At 38.1% G+C, this 18,456-nt stretch overlaps 1 protein-coding gene across 1 annotated transcript in view; it reads left to right on the top strand.

The window, feature by feature from the left end:
- Window positions 1–18,233, top strand: part of LOC150077689 (alpha-tocopherol transfer protein-like) — a 65,260-nt gene extending 47,027 nt beyond the window's left edge. The window contains exons 5-7 of the mRNA XM_090385557.1: window positions 9,916–10,112; window positions 17,216–17,323; window positions 17,758–18,233. Coding sequence (XP_090241683.1) covers window positions 9,916–10,112; window positions 17,216–17,323; window positions 17,758–17,937 — 485 coding nt within the window. The 3' untranslated portion in view covers window positions 17,938–18,233. The remainder of the gene's footprint in view (window positions 1–9,915; window positions 10,113–17,215; window positions 17,324–17,757) is intronic.
- The last annotated feature ends 223 nt before the right edge of the window (window positions 18,234–18,456 follow it).

Genomic DNA, 18,456 nt, shown 5'->3' with positions numbered 1-18,456 from the left:
ATTTAGGAAGGATAGGGTAGATAGAAGGGGTGGTGGGGTAATGCTTCTTATCAGAAGCAGACTGAGTGCGACGATAGCTTTCCCGGATTCAGACATTTCACATGCTAGTATAGAGTCTGTATGGTGTGACATAGTTGGAAACAAAGGTATAATGCGAGTAGGAGTAATCTACAGACCAGGTGATTGTGAAGATTATGACAAAAGCCTCTACTTGCAAATGGAATGGGCAAATAAGTGTCAATGTCTTATTATGGGTGATTTCAATTTGCCTCTAATTGACTGGAGTAAATGGGAAGGAAACTCGACATGGCGAACAAAATTTTTAAATCAACTAGATGACTGTTATTTGTATCAACATGTCAGAGAAGGTACTAGAGAAAAGAATATCCTAGACCTCATCATCACACATGAATCAGATGACATAACAGGGCTGACAGTAGAGGAACCAGTAGCAGGAAGTGATCACGGAGTTCTACGGTGGATGATGACGCGAGAGGTAGCAGAAGTAAAAGGCAAAGGAATGGGTTTTAATTTCAGAAAAGGAAATTACGATGCCCTAAGGTACTACATGGTCTCTGTTAATTGGGTAGATATCGTGCAGAAAATGAATACATTTGAACTGTGGTACGCTTTTAAAACATTAATCACAGATTCCTTGAATTCGTATATACCATTAAAAAAATACTCCACGAGGAGGGTTCCAAGTTGGATGAATAGTGAAGTTGCCACATTACTTGAGCAGAAAAAGGTGGCATAGAAAGGTTACAGAGCAATAAAAAGTACTGAAGCCTATGACAGCTACAAGGTGATGTGTAATAGAGCCACAGAAAAGGTTCGACAGGCAAAGGCAGTTTATGAGAAATCACTAGCAAACAGAGCAAAGAGGGGGGGATAAAAAATTCTTCACATATATAAATGCCAAGATGAGCAGGACAAACCAGATCGGCCCTTTACGTAAGGGAAAGGGGATAGTATTAAATACACCAGCTGCCGTTGCAGATGAACTCAACAGTTATTTTGCATCGATATTTACAAATGAAAAACCTTTTTTGGCAATGGGAAATTGTGGGAGCGAAGTTAAAAAATATGTAATTAATGATATTGAAATTTCGCAAGCTTATTTAATGAAAAAACGTTCGAGTCTACAGACCAGTAAGGCTCCTAGAGTTGATGGAATATACCCTATAATCTTAAGAGAGGCGGCAAGTGAGTGCATTGAACCATTGAGCTAATTATGCGAGCATCACTAGACTCTGGGGAGATTCCGTTGGACTGTAAAAGTGCCAATGTATCTCCCATACATAAGGGTGGCTCTAAAAGTGAAGTTGGAAATTATCGACGAGTCAGTCTGACTTCAGTAGTAGGGACACTTATAGAGGTAATGATCAAGGGTGGAATTCAGGATCATTTGGATCGAACTAAAATTCTCAAGGATACTCAGCATGGTTTTGTAAAGGGAAAATCATGTTTAACAAATCTGGTTCGCGATTTCGAAAGGGTCACTCACGAGCTGGATTTAGGGGATAATTTCCACATTGTTTATTTAGATTTCTGCAAAGCTTTTGACTCAGTCCCACATGAGCGGTTGCTTTATAAGCTGGAACAGGTTGGAATCACTGGGAAAATCCTTAGATGGATAGAAGGATGGCTTCAGGGCAGGAGGCAGAGGGTTGTGTTAAATGGCTACTCCTCAGATTGGGTTGATGTAAGAAGTGGGGTTCCCCAAGGATCAGTATTAGGACCACTGTTGTTTTTAATTTTCATAAACGACATTGATGAAGGGATAGAGGGTGTGATGTCTAAATTTGCAGATGATGTTAAAATTGGTAGAGTAGTTAATGATCACTGTCTAGCTGAGCTTCTTCAGAGAGAAATAGATAGACTTGAGGAATGGTCAAAAAATGGCAGCTATGCTTTAATCCAACAAAGTGTAAGGTATTACACATTGGAAATAGTAATCCCAAAATAATTTATTCATTTGGTGGAGTTCAACTAAACCCGGTACTGGAGGAAAGAGACTTGGGTGTTACGATACGGTCAGACATGAAGTTCTCTGAGCATTGTAACCAGGTTGCAAGGAAGGCCCATGGTGTCCTATCGATGATCTATCGAACTTGCAAAAGTTCGATAGAACATCGATAGGGACGTGATAATCCCATTATATAAGGCTTATGTTAGACCACACTTGGAATACTGTGTTCAAGTAAAGAAAGACATCGAGCTTCTTGGAAGGGTGCAAAGACGGGTAACTCGTCTGGTGAGATCGGCAAAAGGGCGTCCTCATGAAGAAAGACTTCGAATATGTGGGTTCCAGAGTTTGGAAACTGGACACCATAGAGGAGATTTGATTGAGGTGTTTAAGGCTCTGAGAGGCATCAGTAAAATGAACGAGGACGACATTTTCAAGATTATAAATGATGCTAGAACTAGGGGACATAAATTCAAGCTACGGTGCGGGGAGATGTTTAGATTGGATTGCAGGAAGTTTTAGTTTAGCCAGCGAGTTATAAATTACTGGAATAAGTTGCCTTCATGGGTGGTAGAGGCCAACAGTTTCGGGAAATTCAAAGGTCATCTGGATAGTACTTTTGGGTAAGGGAAGCGCATAGGATGATAGGTTTAATTTACTTTTTTTTTATTAATTATTATTATTTTATTTATTTATTTATTTTTTGTTTTTTTTATCATTGTTTTGTTCGGATATATTTTTTTTTTTTTTTGGCTGGTGCAGCATAAGCCATAGGCTTTCTTGCCTCAATGCGGCCATTAATAATACTAATACTAAAAGGCAGACGCCGTACACAATATCCTTCATGGCTACAAGCCGGGGCTTTACAGGAGAGGCTAATACAACATAATAAACAAGGATGATATATGGGAGAAAAAAAATACAAATATTATAACTAATTATACAAGTGTAGGATTACACATTGGAGAAAAAAATGACAAATTTACATATGAAAACATAAAAATAACAGCATATTATCGAGTTAAATTATTCTCCAGGAGCAGGCCTTTTACAGTTCTGGAGTTGTCTGAGCTGGTGCAGTTAGAACAATGTAGTGATGGATCCATGGCAGTGATGGACAGGTCTTAGTGTAAGAACTATTCTTACATATATTTTAGGAATTTATAATTTATTAAATTTTGATAAATATCTAAGTTAGAAACAGACAAGCACTCAGCAGATTTGCTTTTGCTGTGTACTTTTCAATAGTGAGAGATTAGCGTGACAGCAGGATGGGCGCTGACCGGACTGTAATACAATGGGTAGGCCAGAGTGACGCAGTTCGTGTGTACAGAAAAAAGGGCTGTGGCCAACTGATGGTAGCAGGGGACAAAAGAACGCCCACACCCCTAGAATGGGTTCGGACTCCATCCAAAGGGCAGACCCAGATCAGAGAGCTCACCGTGTTCGAGTGGTAAACAAAGTCCAAACAGGCCGACACGGGAGGCACTCTCAATAATTTCACAGGCGGCGTCTCCTAAGGAAGCGTGCAGAAGAGGTAAAGAGAAATGGTCATCCCAAGGATAGTTCTTCAGATTGCTTAGCGCCCGGATGTTCTCGACACAAAGAAGGGAGCTCGACCTGCTAGACGGGGGTCGGGACGACGTCGAAAAAAATGAGCAAATGAAATTAAAGATGAAGAGGAGAGATAACTAATGATTGGACGAAAAATAAGCGAGAGTTGGAAACAAAAAGCTGATGCAGGAAGAAGCCGGAGCGAGAGCCAGAGCCAGAGCCCGAGAGTCAGTGTCCCGAAACCTGGAAGGAAAGAATCTGGAGAAAATTCCGGGCAGAGGCGTGAGACTGGCGGAAAGATATTTTTGGGAGTGCGGGAAACGCATATAGAAAGTTCCTTAAAAATGATAGTATAGTGGGAAAAATAATAGCAAAAAAAAAGGGCGGAAGGGTCAGAGTAAGGAAGGTCGTTCGAGTTATCCACGGAGGGCTAAAAGCAACAGTCCTGGAGAAAGATCCTGTGCGCGATAAGAACGTCTGAGGTCGAACCGGCAGCACATCTAGTGAGTCTGCGGTGGCCAACCCCAGCGAGGAAATAGCGGAAGAAGCAAAAGAAAGAAAACTCATCCAGGTGGTAGAAAAGGAAAGCAAGTAAGTTTATGTAGAATATTTATTAACAGAAACGGTGTTACAAAGAAATAAACGAAAGAAACGGTAATGGACAGGACAGTCAGTAAAGAACTGAAACCAGATGAACACTATATTGTTAGTGATAGAAATTAGAGTCAATAACTAGGGAGAAAGAGAGATAGAAAGTGTGTGAGTGTTACTCATCTGTGATTAGAAGTATTTGAAAAATAAGGAAAGTTGTTAAACCTGAAAAAGGTCAAGTTCATGGAATGTATAACTAGCAAGAACAGTGTATAATATTTATTCTGTAGAAATTCAGTAGAACATTCCTCTCTAGAGTATATAGGATGAAGATGAAACTTAATTGAATTACCCCTTGTATATTAATAATTAGTGGTTTGTAAGAAATTGGATATTATGAATTATACAGTGTGTTTAAATATCTTGTATAAACAAGTAAATAAATCTAGTTTGTTTTATCATGAGCTTTATGTGTGATATTGACACCAAGCATTAACTGTAAGTCACGGGAACTGTTCTAGCACGGGGAGATAATAACACAGATAAGAGAAAATTAGTATTTCCTCCAACTTGGATCTTCTGATACAAAAACCTTAATGACAAAGGAGTGAGTAAGAAGGGGCGCCGATTAACTGCGCAGCGGATAGCTTGTGGGTCTTGGAAGGGAAGAGAGGAAACCCCCCTTTGCTTCAAGAAAGGTTAGAAAAAAAATAAATTTCTTAAGCATCGGCCTAATGAAGGTTCGAAGTAGGGATGAGATAAGTAAAAGGATAATAAATCATAGAGTTTGATATCAAAAATATAAAAATCATTCAATTCTTCTCCCCTCCCACACTAGTCGCCGTCCAAGAAGTGTATGAACTGCAGCATTTGCACGGGCAAGAACCGATCGGATAACTTTAACCGGTGTGGGGTGTCCTGAAAGACTGGATTGGCCCTAAGGCTAGGGCTAATCCAGTCCTTCAGGATTCTCCATCCGCAGTTATCTCAGAAGTCTAGTTCAGAAATAATGACAACCATCATTTGACAGCAAAGGCGAGTCTTCTCTCATGAATGATGGCAGGAAGACGTTTGATGTTTAGAGCTACCGCCATTTATTTAATTATATAATTATGTATTTAATTATATATGTATGTATATTTAATTATTTAATTATCATATGTATTTAATTATATAATTCTTATCTAATTAAATACAATCTTCGCACATAAACATTTTGGATATATACGTAGATGCAATAAAATTTATCCACATTCATACGAGTTCGCCTCGTGGACAGAGTCACTGATACAACCGAATTGTACTCACTTCGACGTCGTTAATATCAATATTACTTATTCTCCACATGTTCGTGGTTATGAAATTTAAAGAAAATTTCATAACCACTGTATTCTAGTATTCGAGTGTCAACCCGGGTCGCAATGGGACAGGCATTTGCATTCACTACAGCTTGAGCCCACCTGACCTGACCTGAGTGCAAATTTATAAACCTTTTGAATTCATGTCTCCTTTCAACTAACATAAAAGTCTTATACCTCCCTCCTAATATTATTCGAAATGTGAAAATTTATTAATTATCATAATGGGGACTAAAAGCAAACCAAAACAACTGTTAAGATATAAAAACAATTATTTCATATTTAAATATTTCCAAACGTACATTAATGTGTTATTAATGTACTTTTCTATTTTGGTTGCTGCAAAAGATAAAACACAATGAATGTTGCAAGCAATATCAAGTCTGTTGCGCTGCTTTGCTTTTATAGCCAGAAATGCAGAGAAACCAGCTTCACAAACCTACGAGTTTGAAAATGGGACAATGACAATCAAAGCCTATTTACTTGTTTTGTTGTAAATTGGAAGATAGTTTACCCAAAAATTCTCCAACGCATTTTTTTCGAAGTTGTCTTTGGCAACTGAATCAAACTTGAGTTCCAAAAACTCCTCCTCTGTATCTTCTGGTAAATATTGAACAACAGTGAGAAAAATGTTCTTCTCACAAGTTTCCAAATAGAATTTTCAGTCACAACATCAGGCAAATATCGTCTGAAGACAAATTAAATGGTATTTTATTTTTTCTTGTGAATCGTTTTCAAGAGTTTAAGAGTTTCATCACGTCGAAAAAATGAAGCATTTCTTTTTAGCACGAAACCCTGAATCCATACTTGATGGCTTTCATCAAGAAGCAGAAGGCCTACCGGAAATGGCAGAAAACTCAACTTCCCTCAGACCGTTCCATCTTTAAGAAAGAAAGAGCTTGCTTCTTGAAAAAGAAAAGGCAGGTCCTTAACCAAGCTGTTCTCAATAGGTTGAAGAGTGGTAGAAGGATCCTTTCACATCATCATCATCTAGCCATTGATAAAAAGCTTGTCCAGGAATGGGCACAGTTCAACATACTGCAGGCAGATTTTCCTGACTCTGATTCCTCTCTCTCTCAGGAGGACTGGTTACCTAGGGCATACTTGTCTGAAATAGAAATAACTAGAGAGACCCTAATTGATGTCATCAATAAACTACCCAACAAAGCCACTGTAGGTCCAGATGGTTTCCCACTCTTTATTATCAAAATTTGCAGCCCATATATAATCGACCTTCTCCTTCACCTTTTCCGACAAATTCTGCAATCTGGAATAGTTCCTTCAATTTGGAAAACCTACCATGTTAAGCCCATTCCAAAGATCAAGAAACCCAAATCTCCTAAAGACCTGCGACCAATATCCATCAGTTGTTCTTTACTCAAAATTTTTGAAAAAGTAATTCAGCCAACAATTGCCCAGCATTGCTTTGCACACAGGCCCGAGTACCTGCATACCGTTCTACAAAGGAGATCGACAACTACCAATCTTCTTGATACCCTCTTCAGAATTCAGCGCACCCTTAACAACAAATCACAGATTGATATCATATTCCTCGACATAAAATCGGCTTATGACAGAATACACCTCCCAGCTCTTTTTACCATTCTGAAACACTACTTCGGCCTGGCAGATACCTTACTTCAAATTTTGAAGTCTATTTTACTTCCTAGACATCTGTCTGTGACCCACAATGACTTTCAAGTAACTATTGACGTCTCAAGAGGCATCCCACAAGGAAGTGTACTGTCAGCTATCCTGTTTGCAGCAGTTTTGGAGCCTTTCCTTGCTCAGAATCCGAACTTTGTCTCTTATGCCGACGATCTGAAGTTCTACGTGAGCTCAGATCATAGTCATCAGATTCAACATATCAACGAACAAGCTTCTAGGCAGATATTAAGCTTGGAAAGTTATCTTGCCACAATTGGGCTGCATCTGAGCCCTTCCAAATCAGCGCAACTGACGATAACCAAGAAGAAAGTCAAAAATGATATCCAAATCTTTGTTAGTGGGGAACCGGTGCAAAAGGTGACCTCTCATACTGATCTTGGCCTCACCTGGGATGTTGGTCTCACTTTTCAGCCTCACTTTGCCAGGATGAGGCAGAAGACGTACGCTGCTCTTTGGGCAGTGCGTCAAGAACTCGTTGGTGTGCATCAGCCAGCGCTGCTTGTTCGGCACATCCTGAGGTGTATTTCGCCGATTCCTCTCTATGCTTCAGAAATTTGGTCATCTGCCCCTGCCTCATACCTTCAAAAGTATCTCAGTTTAGAGTACTGGTTGCTTAGATGGATGAACAGGGTGGTAGGCCACCCCCTAACTATCTCCAGATCTATCCTACAAGCAAATCTGGGCACCACTCCCTGGAGACATATCATCATGACAAAAAATGTCTTCACGCTCGCACGGCTTCTAACGAGGCGAATTGATGCTCCATCGGTATCCACATTAATCTCTGGCCCGAGGAGAGCAAGGGGGGAGCACCCCGACTCCTGTCTTCCTGTACGTCTTACGCTGTCAAACATTGATTCCCTGAGGAACATGTTTCCAGCCAATTGTCTTCGGATCTTCAATAAATTTAGGATCCACCCTGATAGGTTCTGTGAAGACAAGCCCTACAGGAAGGAAATCCTGAAGAACTGCTACCAGATTATGAAATTATAATACTCACCTGCTCCTGGATATGACAGACTGTTGGTTTTTTTTTTATTTTTTTTTTTTATATTACTGTATATCTTGTATATTATTGTATATTTAATCCTGTAAATGTCTCGGGTCGAGCACGCATGTACTCTTGTTTATTGTGCATGTGTTCCTCGCACCTTAGTCTGTAAATATTTACACCCTTCTGGCACAGAGCCGTCCCAGGGTGACCCAAGGTTTTTTAGGAAATAAACTGATTTAATAAATAAAATACTTCAATTTTGTCTATACATAACAGCAATACATGAAAATGAGCCATGATGGTGGTATCTGACCCGTCAGTTTCAGATTTAACGTGTTCAGAGTTTCAAATATATCTGCCAAATATGCCAAACTCAGTTGAAAGCTTTCATTTTTTAATGCTGGAAGCAGTTGGGCCTTATCTTGACATTCCAAAAATACGGCGATTTCTTCCTCCAGCTCATAAACCCGACCAAACATATTTTCCTTCGAAAACCAACGAACCTCAGTAAGGGACAGAAGAGCTTTGTGATCTGCATTCAAATCTTCACAGAGCAGAGAAAAATAAAGAGTAAAAAAAATATTGAGTTGAATGCATTGCATTTCGCATAATTCCTTAAAGCAGAGGTTGAGATCTTCACGCATAACGCTGGGCAGGGTTATAGAAGCCAACCCTTGACGTTCAGGGCTAACCCCAGAAGGGTTAGCCCACTGTGTCCACCCGAATACAGTGCATCCCGGAAACAGAGGAGTCTTTTTCTTTAATTTTTGCCAAAAAACCGTAAAAACACTGCAATTCCCTGCAAGTGAATGATGACAGCAATCAAGATGGCAGGAATTATCGGGGAGCAGAAGAAAGAGAGAGAAGACGTTTTCCTTTCCTATAGATTAAGCTACTCACGTTTCTGACGAAAAAGAGCATGTTCCGTTCTCCTGAAACCAATTAACTGTACTGCGGTGTAGAAAGAGCTCTTATAGAGTCCTCTCACTTCATGGGAAGTATTAGTAATAGTATCAGTAGTGGCAACGATGAAAGAAAACAAGCTTATAAACCGAGACCATTAGTTGGTCTCAGGAATAGATGGCAAAGTCCATCTCCCCCCTCCCCCCGAAACTCCTGTTTATTTTTTTTTTTCTTCATGAAAACAGGCAAACTGATCAGAGAACACACGAAATTCGTTCTTCGATGGCCCTCATATGACACTTTATACAGTACTGGAATTACCGCGGCGTTATTCTTTGTCGTGTCCGAGTGGAAGCCGCCAATATGACCAGCATGTTTCGAAGAGATTGAGTTTTTTTTTTATTTATTTTGGATAATCCTCATAATTCAGTAGTTTTCGACCTTTTTTTTTTTAATAACGGCATCCCTAAGTAATTTATTTTATTTTGTGGCAATCGTACTCAACTTTTCTATCTGTTAGATCCGATTCTCTCCCTCTCATTTATACACCCTTGAACTATTTTTATAAAATTTTCAGCTGCTCGAAAAACAGAAATCAATCGGGACTTTGACGTATTGTCTGTTTAACATTAGATATATATAATATTTGTATTCTTTGTATAGAGGTACTAAATGAACATCAATTATAGATCATCACAAAATTAAAAAGATACCGTACACTTTTTTATAATGAAATAAATATATACGAGTAAATTAAAAAAAAAAAAAAATTAAGTATCTGAAACCCAAATAACGTGGCACCCTTGGAATATTGTTGCGGCACCTGGTTGAAAACCACTGTTCTAATTACTAATTTCTTCTCATTTTATTTATTTTAGATTACTGTAATCATGAAAACTTTGATTTCAACTCCGCGTGTCACGCAATGGTTGCGATGATCGAATGGGACCTCGAAAACGAATGTACCCAGATCAATGGACTGATTGCGGTTTCTGACTTGAGGGATGTAACCTGGATGAAGTTTCAAAGTCATGTTGGACTTCGCGCTGCTTTAAAACTGGTAAATATATCGATGGTGAGTTGAAATTTAATTTTGTTAACACATCAATGGAATGATTGTGCTTGTTCAGTAACGTTTTAACGATATTTCCTAAAATATTTAAATATTCTTCTTAGAAATAACGTAAAACATCTTTAAAGCCTGATATTTCCAATTAAGCTTGCTTCTGATTATTTTGTTTTCTAACTGCATTGTTATCACGAAATGGGTGTACTTGGTAGGCATTAAAGAGACCTGCCTAATACCTCTTACTTCCATCTTTTTCCCATGTTACATCCCATACACATCTTGGCATGGATTCCCCAAAGTGTTACAGAGTGTCCCATAGTACAGCTGCCTATGCATTGCACATTGCATCCAGAAATTCCGCCATTGTCAGGTGTATGGTCCTAGCATCAAATGGCCTTTCCAGTAGGTTTCAAATATGCTCATTTGGGCTGCGATCGGCTGAGTTTACCGGCCATGGGAAGTCGGAGAATTCGTTTTCATGTTCATGAAACCAGTAAGCAACCTGTCGCGGATTTGTGACATGGTGTGTTGTCTTGTTGATAGACGCCGGGGTTGTCTGGGTGCATTGTTATCACGAAATGGTGTACTTGGTACGTGATGACGTTAAAGTAAACGTTCCCATCTAGTCATTGATTAATGGTGATCAGAAGACCCACACCATACTACTAAAACAGTCCAAAACTACCATCGTTTCCAGGCTGCCGGTACACCTATCAGTATAACAGACTTGGAAACCGGATTCATCAGATCAAGCAACAAGATATCCACATGTCGATAGCCCAATGGTCGTGCTGATATGCTCATGCAAGGAGCAGTTTCTTGAGTATCACAATGAGCGTGGGTACCCTTGACGTCCGTCGACTTTCATAACAGACATACGAACTAATGACCGGCGCATAATCCATGCGGATATTGGTCTTGCTGTTCCTAACTTGCATGGCTAGCAAGGCCGCTATGCTGCTGTGTTACTGGACAAGACACAAGACTCTCACCATGGCCGTTGACCACACGTCGCGGTCCCAAGTGTGATCTTTGACTGGCTGTTGGTTGTTGTTGTTGTCGTTTAGAATTTTAGGCGCATTAACAACTTAAACCCCACTTACGGGAAAAATCCATGCTACCTTCGTCTGAGACCGACTAACTCAGCCACATTGTGAAAATGAACCATAAAAATTCCTCGCATCATTGACGAAATTTGAACTCAGGTCTTTTCCACCCAATGTGGGGAGGACGGTGATTATACCAATTCTACTACCCACGAGGGCACTGGTTGTAGTACTGCTATTGAGCAGTCACGAGTCTACCGTAAAACCACTGAATGGCAGCACTCATCCATGTTAGCTGTTTCGAGAAGACACTGGCACTTGCGTTTCTTGACCCCACAAACAGCCCTCGTGGGTAGAACAGTTGGTAGGATCGCCATCCTCCCCAAACCGGGTGGAAAAGACCTGAGTTCGATGATGATACTGATGAGCAAAAGAGAATTAGGTTACAAAATTCTTGTTATGTTGGAGATAATGATATACAATTGTTTACGAAGAGTGATTTACCGAAGATATGTTCAACATTAAATGCAAATAAAACTCCAGGTATGGATTTGATAGAAATTAACTGTATAATTAAGTTGATTGAATGTTACCCTGAGATTTTAATGGTTATGTACAATAAGTGTTTATTCGAAGGGTGCTTTCCAGGGTTCTGGAAAATAGCCCTTTTAAAACTTTTACATAAACCAGGTAATGATCTAAAGTGGTGATCCAAGAATCTATAGGCCTATATCACTATTAGGAAATTTAGGCAAGATTTTTGAGAGAGTGTTGCTGTTAAGCTTTCAGTATTTGTTTGTTAAATTTAAACTGGAATTTCCATGTCAATATGGATTTAGGAAAGTCCACTCAACTGAAGATGCTATAAATTCTTTGGTTGATTACGGTAAGCAATCAGAAAGTAAATATGTACTAGCGTTATTTGTAGATTTTGAAGGTGCTTTTGACAAGGTGTGGTATGAGAGCATTTTGTGCTCTCTGAGGGGAATAAACTGCCCTCATTTACTGTATCAAACTCTAAGAAGTTACTTAAGTGGAAGGAGAATTCAAGTTTGCTCACAATATTTAATGTTGTGAGCAAAGTTGAATGATGGGAAAGGTAGTACATGATTTATATAAATGGGTATCTTTAAACAAACTTAAGAATTTGGATAACAAGGCAGTCATGATATTGCTAAAAGGCAAATTGGATTATGGAAGGCCACCTAAATTAATGGGAAACAAATTCCTTTAAAATCACAAGTGAAATACTTTGGTATTTTACTTGATGATAAGATAACATTTTTCCGTACCTTGATTATATTAGTAGTAAGATTAAGAAATTTACGTCGGTAGTTATTAGAATTACCAAAACTGAATGGGAAAAGGGTATTAAGTTTATATTGTATGGCGGTACTTCTGCCTATAGTAGTGTATGCAGCATCAGTATGGTTTAGACGTAATAATAACGTTAAATTTAGACAAAAATTATTATCTTTACAGAGAGTAATGATGTTGACTTCAATTAGAACATGTAAGACCGGGTCAACAAATGCTTTACGAGTTATAGGAGAGGTACTGCCATTAGATCTAGTAGTTGTTTATAGAACATTCTGTTATTTCTTGAGGAAAAAGAAAAGGTTTAGTTTTTAGGGGATAAATTTTGTTGAAAACGTTGAAAAAGAAATGATTATTAGAAAGTTATTAGAAATGTGGCAACGTCGATGGGAAACAAGTGTTACTGGAGAAGTTACTAGAACTTTTATTCCCAATGTGAAATTTAATTATAATGTTAAAGATAAGAAGTGGTTTTATCCACATATGGACACATCGTTTTTAATGACTGGACATGGGTCACTAAACCAAAAATTGTTTTATTTTAGGTTAGTAGACCAACCTTATTGTAGATGTTCACTGCCTGAGACGTGGGATCATGTCCTCTTTGATTGTCCCATTTATGATGACTACAGAAGGAATTTAATGCTCGCTGTACCACACCCTGTCAGAGGGCATTTACTCTCATGCCCTCTGCCTATCTTGGTATAAACAAGACAGGCAGAAAAAAGGAGGATTATTTTAAATTTTGATTTATTTTATTTTTATTTTTTTATTATTACTGTTTATTTATTTATTTTTATTACTATTATTATTTTTTTTTTTTTTTTTTTGCTGGCACTCAGGTGGGGGATGCTGGCGCCCACCTGTTTAGCACTGCCTCAGGTAGGTGCGGGGTTGGAGCTGATTTTCACAATGAGGCCGATAGTCGACCCAGGTCCGGCTCTATTTGTCGGGGACGGTCACCAGGAATCAGCTGCCTGGGAGTAGGCTGCTTCGTGGTGGCAGGGTGGCCTGGATGCAGCATACATGGCACACTGTATGCTGGCATGCGCACTGCATGGTATGTATTTGGGCCTCTACTCAGAGTTTGTTGTAGATAGGATTCGGGGATGGATTTGGGGCCACCGAAAAAAGAACATACACAGATAGATAGATATGTAAGGCGGCTCCCAAACGCTAGTTAAACTCCGCCGTGGTACACTGTGATGTTACAAAAACTCTGCAAAAAGGCCAGAAATGTGTGTAATGTTTGTGCCGTGTTTGTCATGTTTAGTTTTTTTCTGCCCGCTTTGCTATCAGGAAGCAACAGGCACCAGGGGTGATGCGTCCTGATATCCGTCTACGCCGCGAAGAAGCGGCCACAACTGAGCGCCAACCGCAGCAAACCTCGAATGTCAAGTACTGAATGTCGAAATCATTCAAAATATCAGTAAATAAAATTAAATTTAAAAAGAAAAGAAAATTTAAAGATAAAAATAAGTAAACATAAATAAAATAAAATAAAATTCAGCAAAAATAAAGATAAAAATAGGTTAATAAAATGTAAATAGATAGATAGTATCATTGAGAATACCGTAAGAGTTCAGGGATACAGCTAGTTGAGGGGGAGAAAAGTAATTTAGATCCGCGTATCTGATAATATGGGTCAAAGTAATGCTTGCACTCACCTCGTGAATTCTTGTTTGCTGCCACAACATCCAATGTTCATAATATGTTCTGAGGGTACCAATGTTTCAAATCAGGAGGAAGATAAAGTTGGGACACAAACCTAAGTAACTTTAAGGGGTGTGTCAAGGTAGTAAAGTGCAGAAAAATATTATTCAACTCTGACTTCAATAATGTCAGTGTGATGTCAATAAAATGGCTGCATTTGAATTCTTGGTTAAGACAACTAATGCTGATATAATAGGGCTAACAGTAACGTGGCGTCAACCGAAAATTGGAGATGATGAGTTCCACGACGCTATGTATAATGTGTTTAGGAAAGATAGTAAGTGTGGAGGGGTCATTCTTATCAAGAGCAGCCCGAGCGCGAAAAGATGTATTTCTGAGTCTGAAGACACGTCTGCCAGCATAGAACCTGTGTGTGAGAGTGAGTTGGAAGCAAAGGAGCAATGTGAGTGGGAATAATATGCAGTCCGCAAGATTGTAAAGAATATGACGAGAGTCTTTACATGCAGATGGAATAAGCAAGCAAGCGTGAATGCATTATTATGGGTGACTAAAATCTGTCCCAGATTGATTGGAATAAGTGGGAGGGATACTCACCATGGGGAAAATCTTTTTTTAAATAAACTGGTCCTCATCATCACTAACGTGATGACAGCTGATTCAGCTGTCATCACAAATTTTACACCTCTTACGATAGACCAATTCACAATCAAATGGAATCCGCATTCAATTTTTAAAGATGGGCTGATTTTTATAACATGACTATAAATATAACACAATGGAATTTCTTTTCATCTCATTTTCCTAAGAAAAAATTAATTCAATTTTCATATACCTTTGACCATCAACCAATCAAAAGTTTCCATTATATATGATTGAGGAAATAGGTTTTGTAAATAGCTTCTTTTCTGGATTCTCATTAAAGAATACTGAGCTAACGCTAAACTTATATTCGGCTTTAATTATCCCGGTATTAGAATTCTTTTGCCCTATCCGGTTTCTACATTCTTCCTGTTTAAGAGGCAAACTGGGGAAAAAATGCAAATACAAATTTGTACGTACCTTAAAATATTACTTGGACGAGATGATCCTCCAATCCTCACTTATCACAGTCATAAACATCACTCTTAACTCGCCAAATATAATATGAAACCCCCATTTGTTAGAAGTTACACTCGAGATTTGAGATATACTGTATTTACAAATTTATACATGGATATAGTAAATGTTAAAAAAGCTTCCTCCTTTCTGAAATTAAATTTAATATTGTCAAGAGAGACACGTTCTCACAAAACCTTTTTATCGATTTTAAGCCGATATTGGTAAATTTAGTCCAATAAACGCTTACCTTCATTTAATAGATCATTACGACATAGGTCCTTTTACATCTTATTCAAATTTTGATGAACAACTGAAGTACTATTATACCGTGTTCATATTGTTCTGAATTGTTTCAAGTTGCCCAGTTTAATCTTATTTTCAATTCACACAAATAATTATTATTCAAATTTATTTACTTTACTGTATTCAGTATAGCGCATGTATTGTATTTATTTATTGTATCCGCTTTATTGCTTTAAACATACTCCATCTCATAATCATTATTTAGTTTAAAATATAAACCAATTTTTATTTCGTATATTATATCGCCAAATTCTGTGTTAATAATTGTAATGACCATGCAAATTACTTAAATTTGCGCATTGTAACTGGGTTCACTTACTGTACTGTGTCTTTCTAAATAAATAAATAAACCTGAGGAAAAAAATTTCTTATTGTTCTAGGAAGTTTGAATATATTTCTGGTAAAGAGTTCCCTTCCTAATAATAAATTGATCATCATCACTTTTGAATTTGAAAACGAAATTGTGTCTCGAAGTTGATCATCAGGTCGCGACCTTTTACCCTTTGTTTTGGGAATCGTACTCGAAAAAACGACTCATCACGTCTAATGAAGCAAGGAGGAATCTTGATCATCAAAAACATTCTGATGAGTTCACATATTTGAAGCATAATTGTTTGTGAACTGTAGAAAAGGACAGATACCGCAGATATCCTTAATATTTGAAAAGAAACGTGCAATAAAGAGTTCTTCTTCTATAATTCTGTTTTAGTTAATGTTCAAAATGCTACGAGACGTACAACATGAATCTAATATTCCTCGTGGTTGGCACAGTTGGAATTATCGCGTTGAAACCATGCGGTCCTCCGGCGAGGACCGCATGTTTTTTCTCACTTAAACTGGGGTTTTCGTCCAGTAAACAGCAAACTGACCATAAAACACACACACAGTTGAAAGACATATTATGTTCGGTGAAGCATAGCCTAAGTTGCTGATGCGTCTAAAACCGTACAACAACCAACCATCACAAAAAATTATGCTTCATAAATTGGGTTTGGGTGTCCCTGTTTCCATCGAGATGGCTCTCACTGATCTCCATCTTGCGGAGCCCAAACACTGCAGTTTCAGGGATGAATTCTCTGCTCACTGTTGTTTAGCGGGTACATGAAGCACTAAAAATTATTTTTAGGCCGCCCGAATAATTAAATTCATCTGTCGTGCTGTGTATTATGTCTGTTAATTGCGTGTATTCTCTGGTCGATTCGTCCGTTTTGCTGGACGAAAAACCCCAGTTTTGGGGGGGAAACCTTGCTATCTACGCTTGAGACCTACTAACTCAGCCACGAGTGACAAAAAGCCCATTAAAGTTCCTCGCGTCATCGACGGGATTCGAACCCGGGCCTTTTCCACCCGATGTGGGGAAGACGGTGACGATACCACCGTGCTACCCACGGAGACACGTACATGAAGCACTGTCCATAATCTCCCATAGGTCTTTATTCACGAGCATCTGATCACATTCACTTGATGCCATCAATACAAATCTGGAAACAGCACGGCCATCAGCCATTATTTCTTCCTTACAGATGTGTTCATCATTCGACTATCTTTAGTTCATCTAAAATTAGTAGAATAAAATAGTCCGTAGCAATCTGTTGTTGCCTGGCTGATGCAATCCTGGATAAGCGTTTATGATTAAATCGTAATATTACAATCTTTTTTTTGCTCTTTCAGAACTGGCCTATTCGAACGAAACAGTTTCATATTCTGGGACTGTCGCCTTTTTTAAAAGCAATTTATGCGGTTGCACGACCCATGATCAGCGAGAAAATTATAAAACGGGTAAGTTATCCAAAAGACAATTTCAGTGATTAAAATTTTATTTAATTTTAATAAAAATTAAATAAATTTAAATTATATTTAAAACAATTGGATCTAAAAAATATACCTTTTGCGCTCTTTCTATTATTGCAAGTTATTTGCCTCAAGGAACCACCACATAACCACACAATCTTTCCGCATAACTAAGATCTGATGCTACTAATGATGGATGTGATTTTCCTAAATAGTTTTGATTCTTTACATTTAGAGTTACTCTTTTTAAAATATTTTCATATTACACGATTTCGTAATTTTTATACTTTAAAGATATTTTACAATTTGCAACTTTCAATTGTTTCAATTAATATGCAGTTCAAATAAGAGAATGACCTCTGTCAAAGGTCGTTTGTTTTTGTGTTTTTGGAGTTTCTTTGTTTTCTTGTTGTTTTTTCCAGATATTTTTGCATGATGACGTGGAATCCCTACATCAGTATCTCAATCCAGTCATTCTTCCATCAGAATACGGTGGACATTTGGGACCAGTAAAAGAACTCTCAATGTACAGCAAACTTGTAGAGTGGCATCCAAAGCATATAAAGAGCCTCCACTACGGATATCGAAACAGCGCAGACTAATTTCTTCTCTCTTGTTGAGCATGTTCATTATAGATATGATTATCTAATGGGAAATGATTGTTATTGCTTATTTTATTTTGAGAAAAGACTTAATCTTCTTGAAAAAGATCTGTCTCCAACTTACTTCACTGAACTTCCTGGATTGCAGTTTTAAATATTGTACCTTTGAATACCGAGCAGGATAAACAATTTGAAGGGTCATTTATAATTATGCTCAATAAATCGTAATATAAATATTTATTTTTTTCTGATTATGTCATAGATATTTGTTAAATAAATTCACTTTTAGATATGTACTACAGCAGGTGAAGTATTTGCATAAAAATTAAACTACACAATTACCAGAGGTATAAAAACAATATAATTGATCTAAAAATCATAATTTAACACAGTAAAGAACTTTGTGGAACATTGATGTTGATCGAAATATTTCTGCATTGCCACTGCAACTGAACAGCTTTTGTTTTTTAATTGAAGCAAAGTGTTGTCGGTCACTGTGGATCTAAAGTTACTCCAACA

This window comes from Mastigoproctus giganteus, chromosome 11 (genome assembly GCF_048544385.1).
Source record: "Mastigoproctus giganteus isolate SK-2022 chromosome 11, ASM4854438v1, whole genome shotgun sequence".
NCBI classification, from domain to species: domain Eukaryota; kingdom Metazoa; phylum Arthropoda; class Arachnida; order Uropygi; family Thelyphonidae; genus Mastigoproctus; species Mastigoproctus giganteus.
The sequence above is the reverse complement of the archived record's forward strand: the minus strand, read 5'-3'. Positions and strand labels throughout refer to the sequence as shown.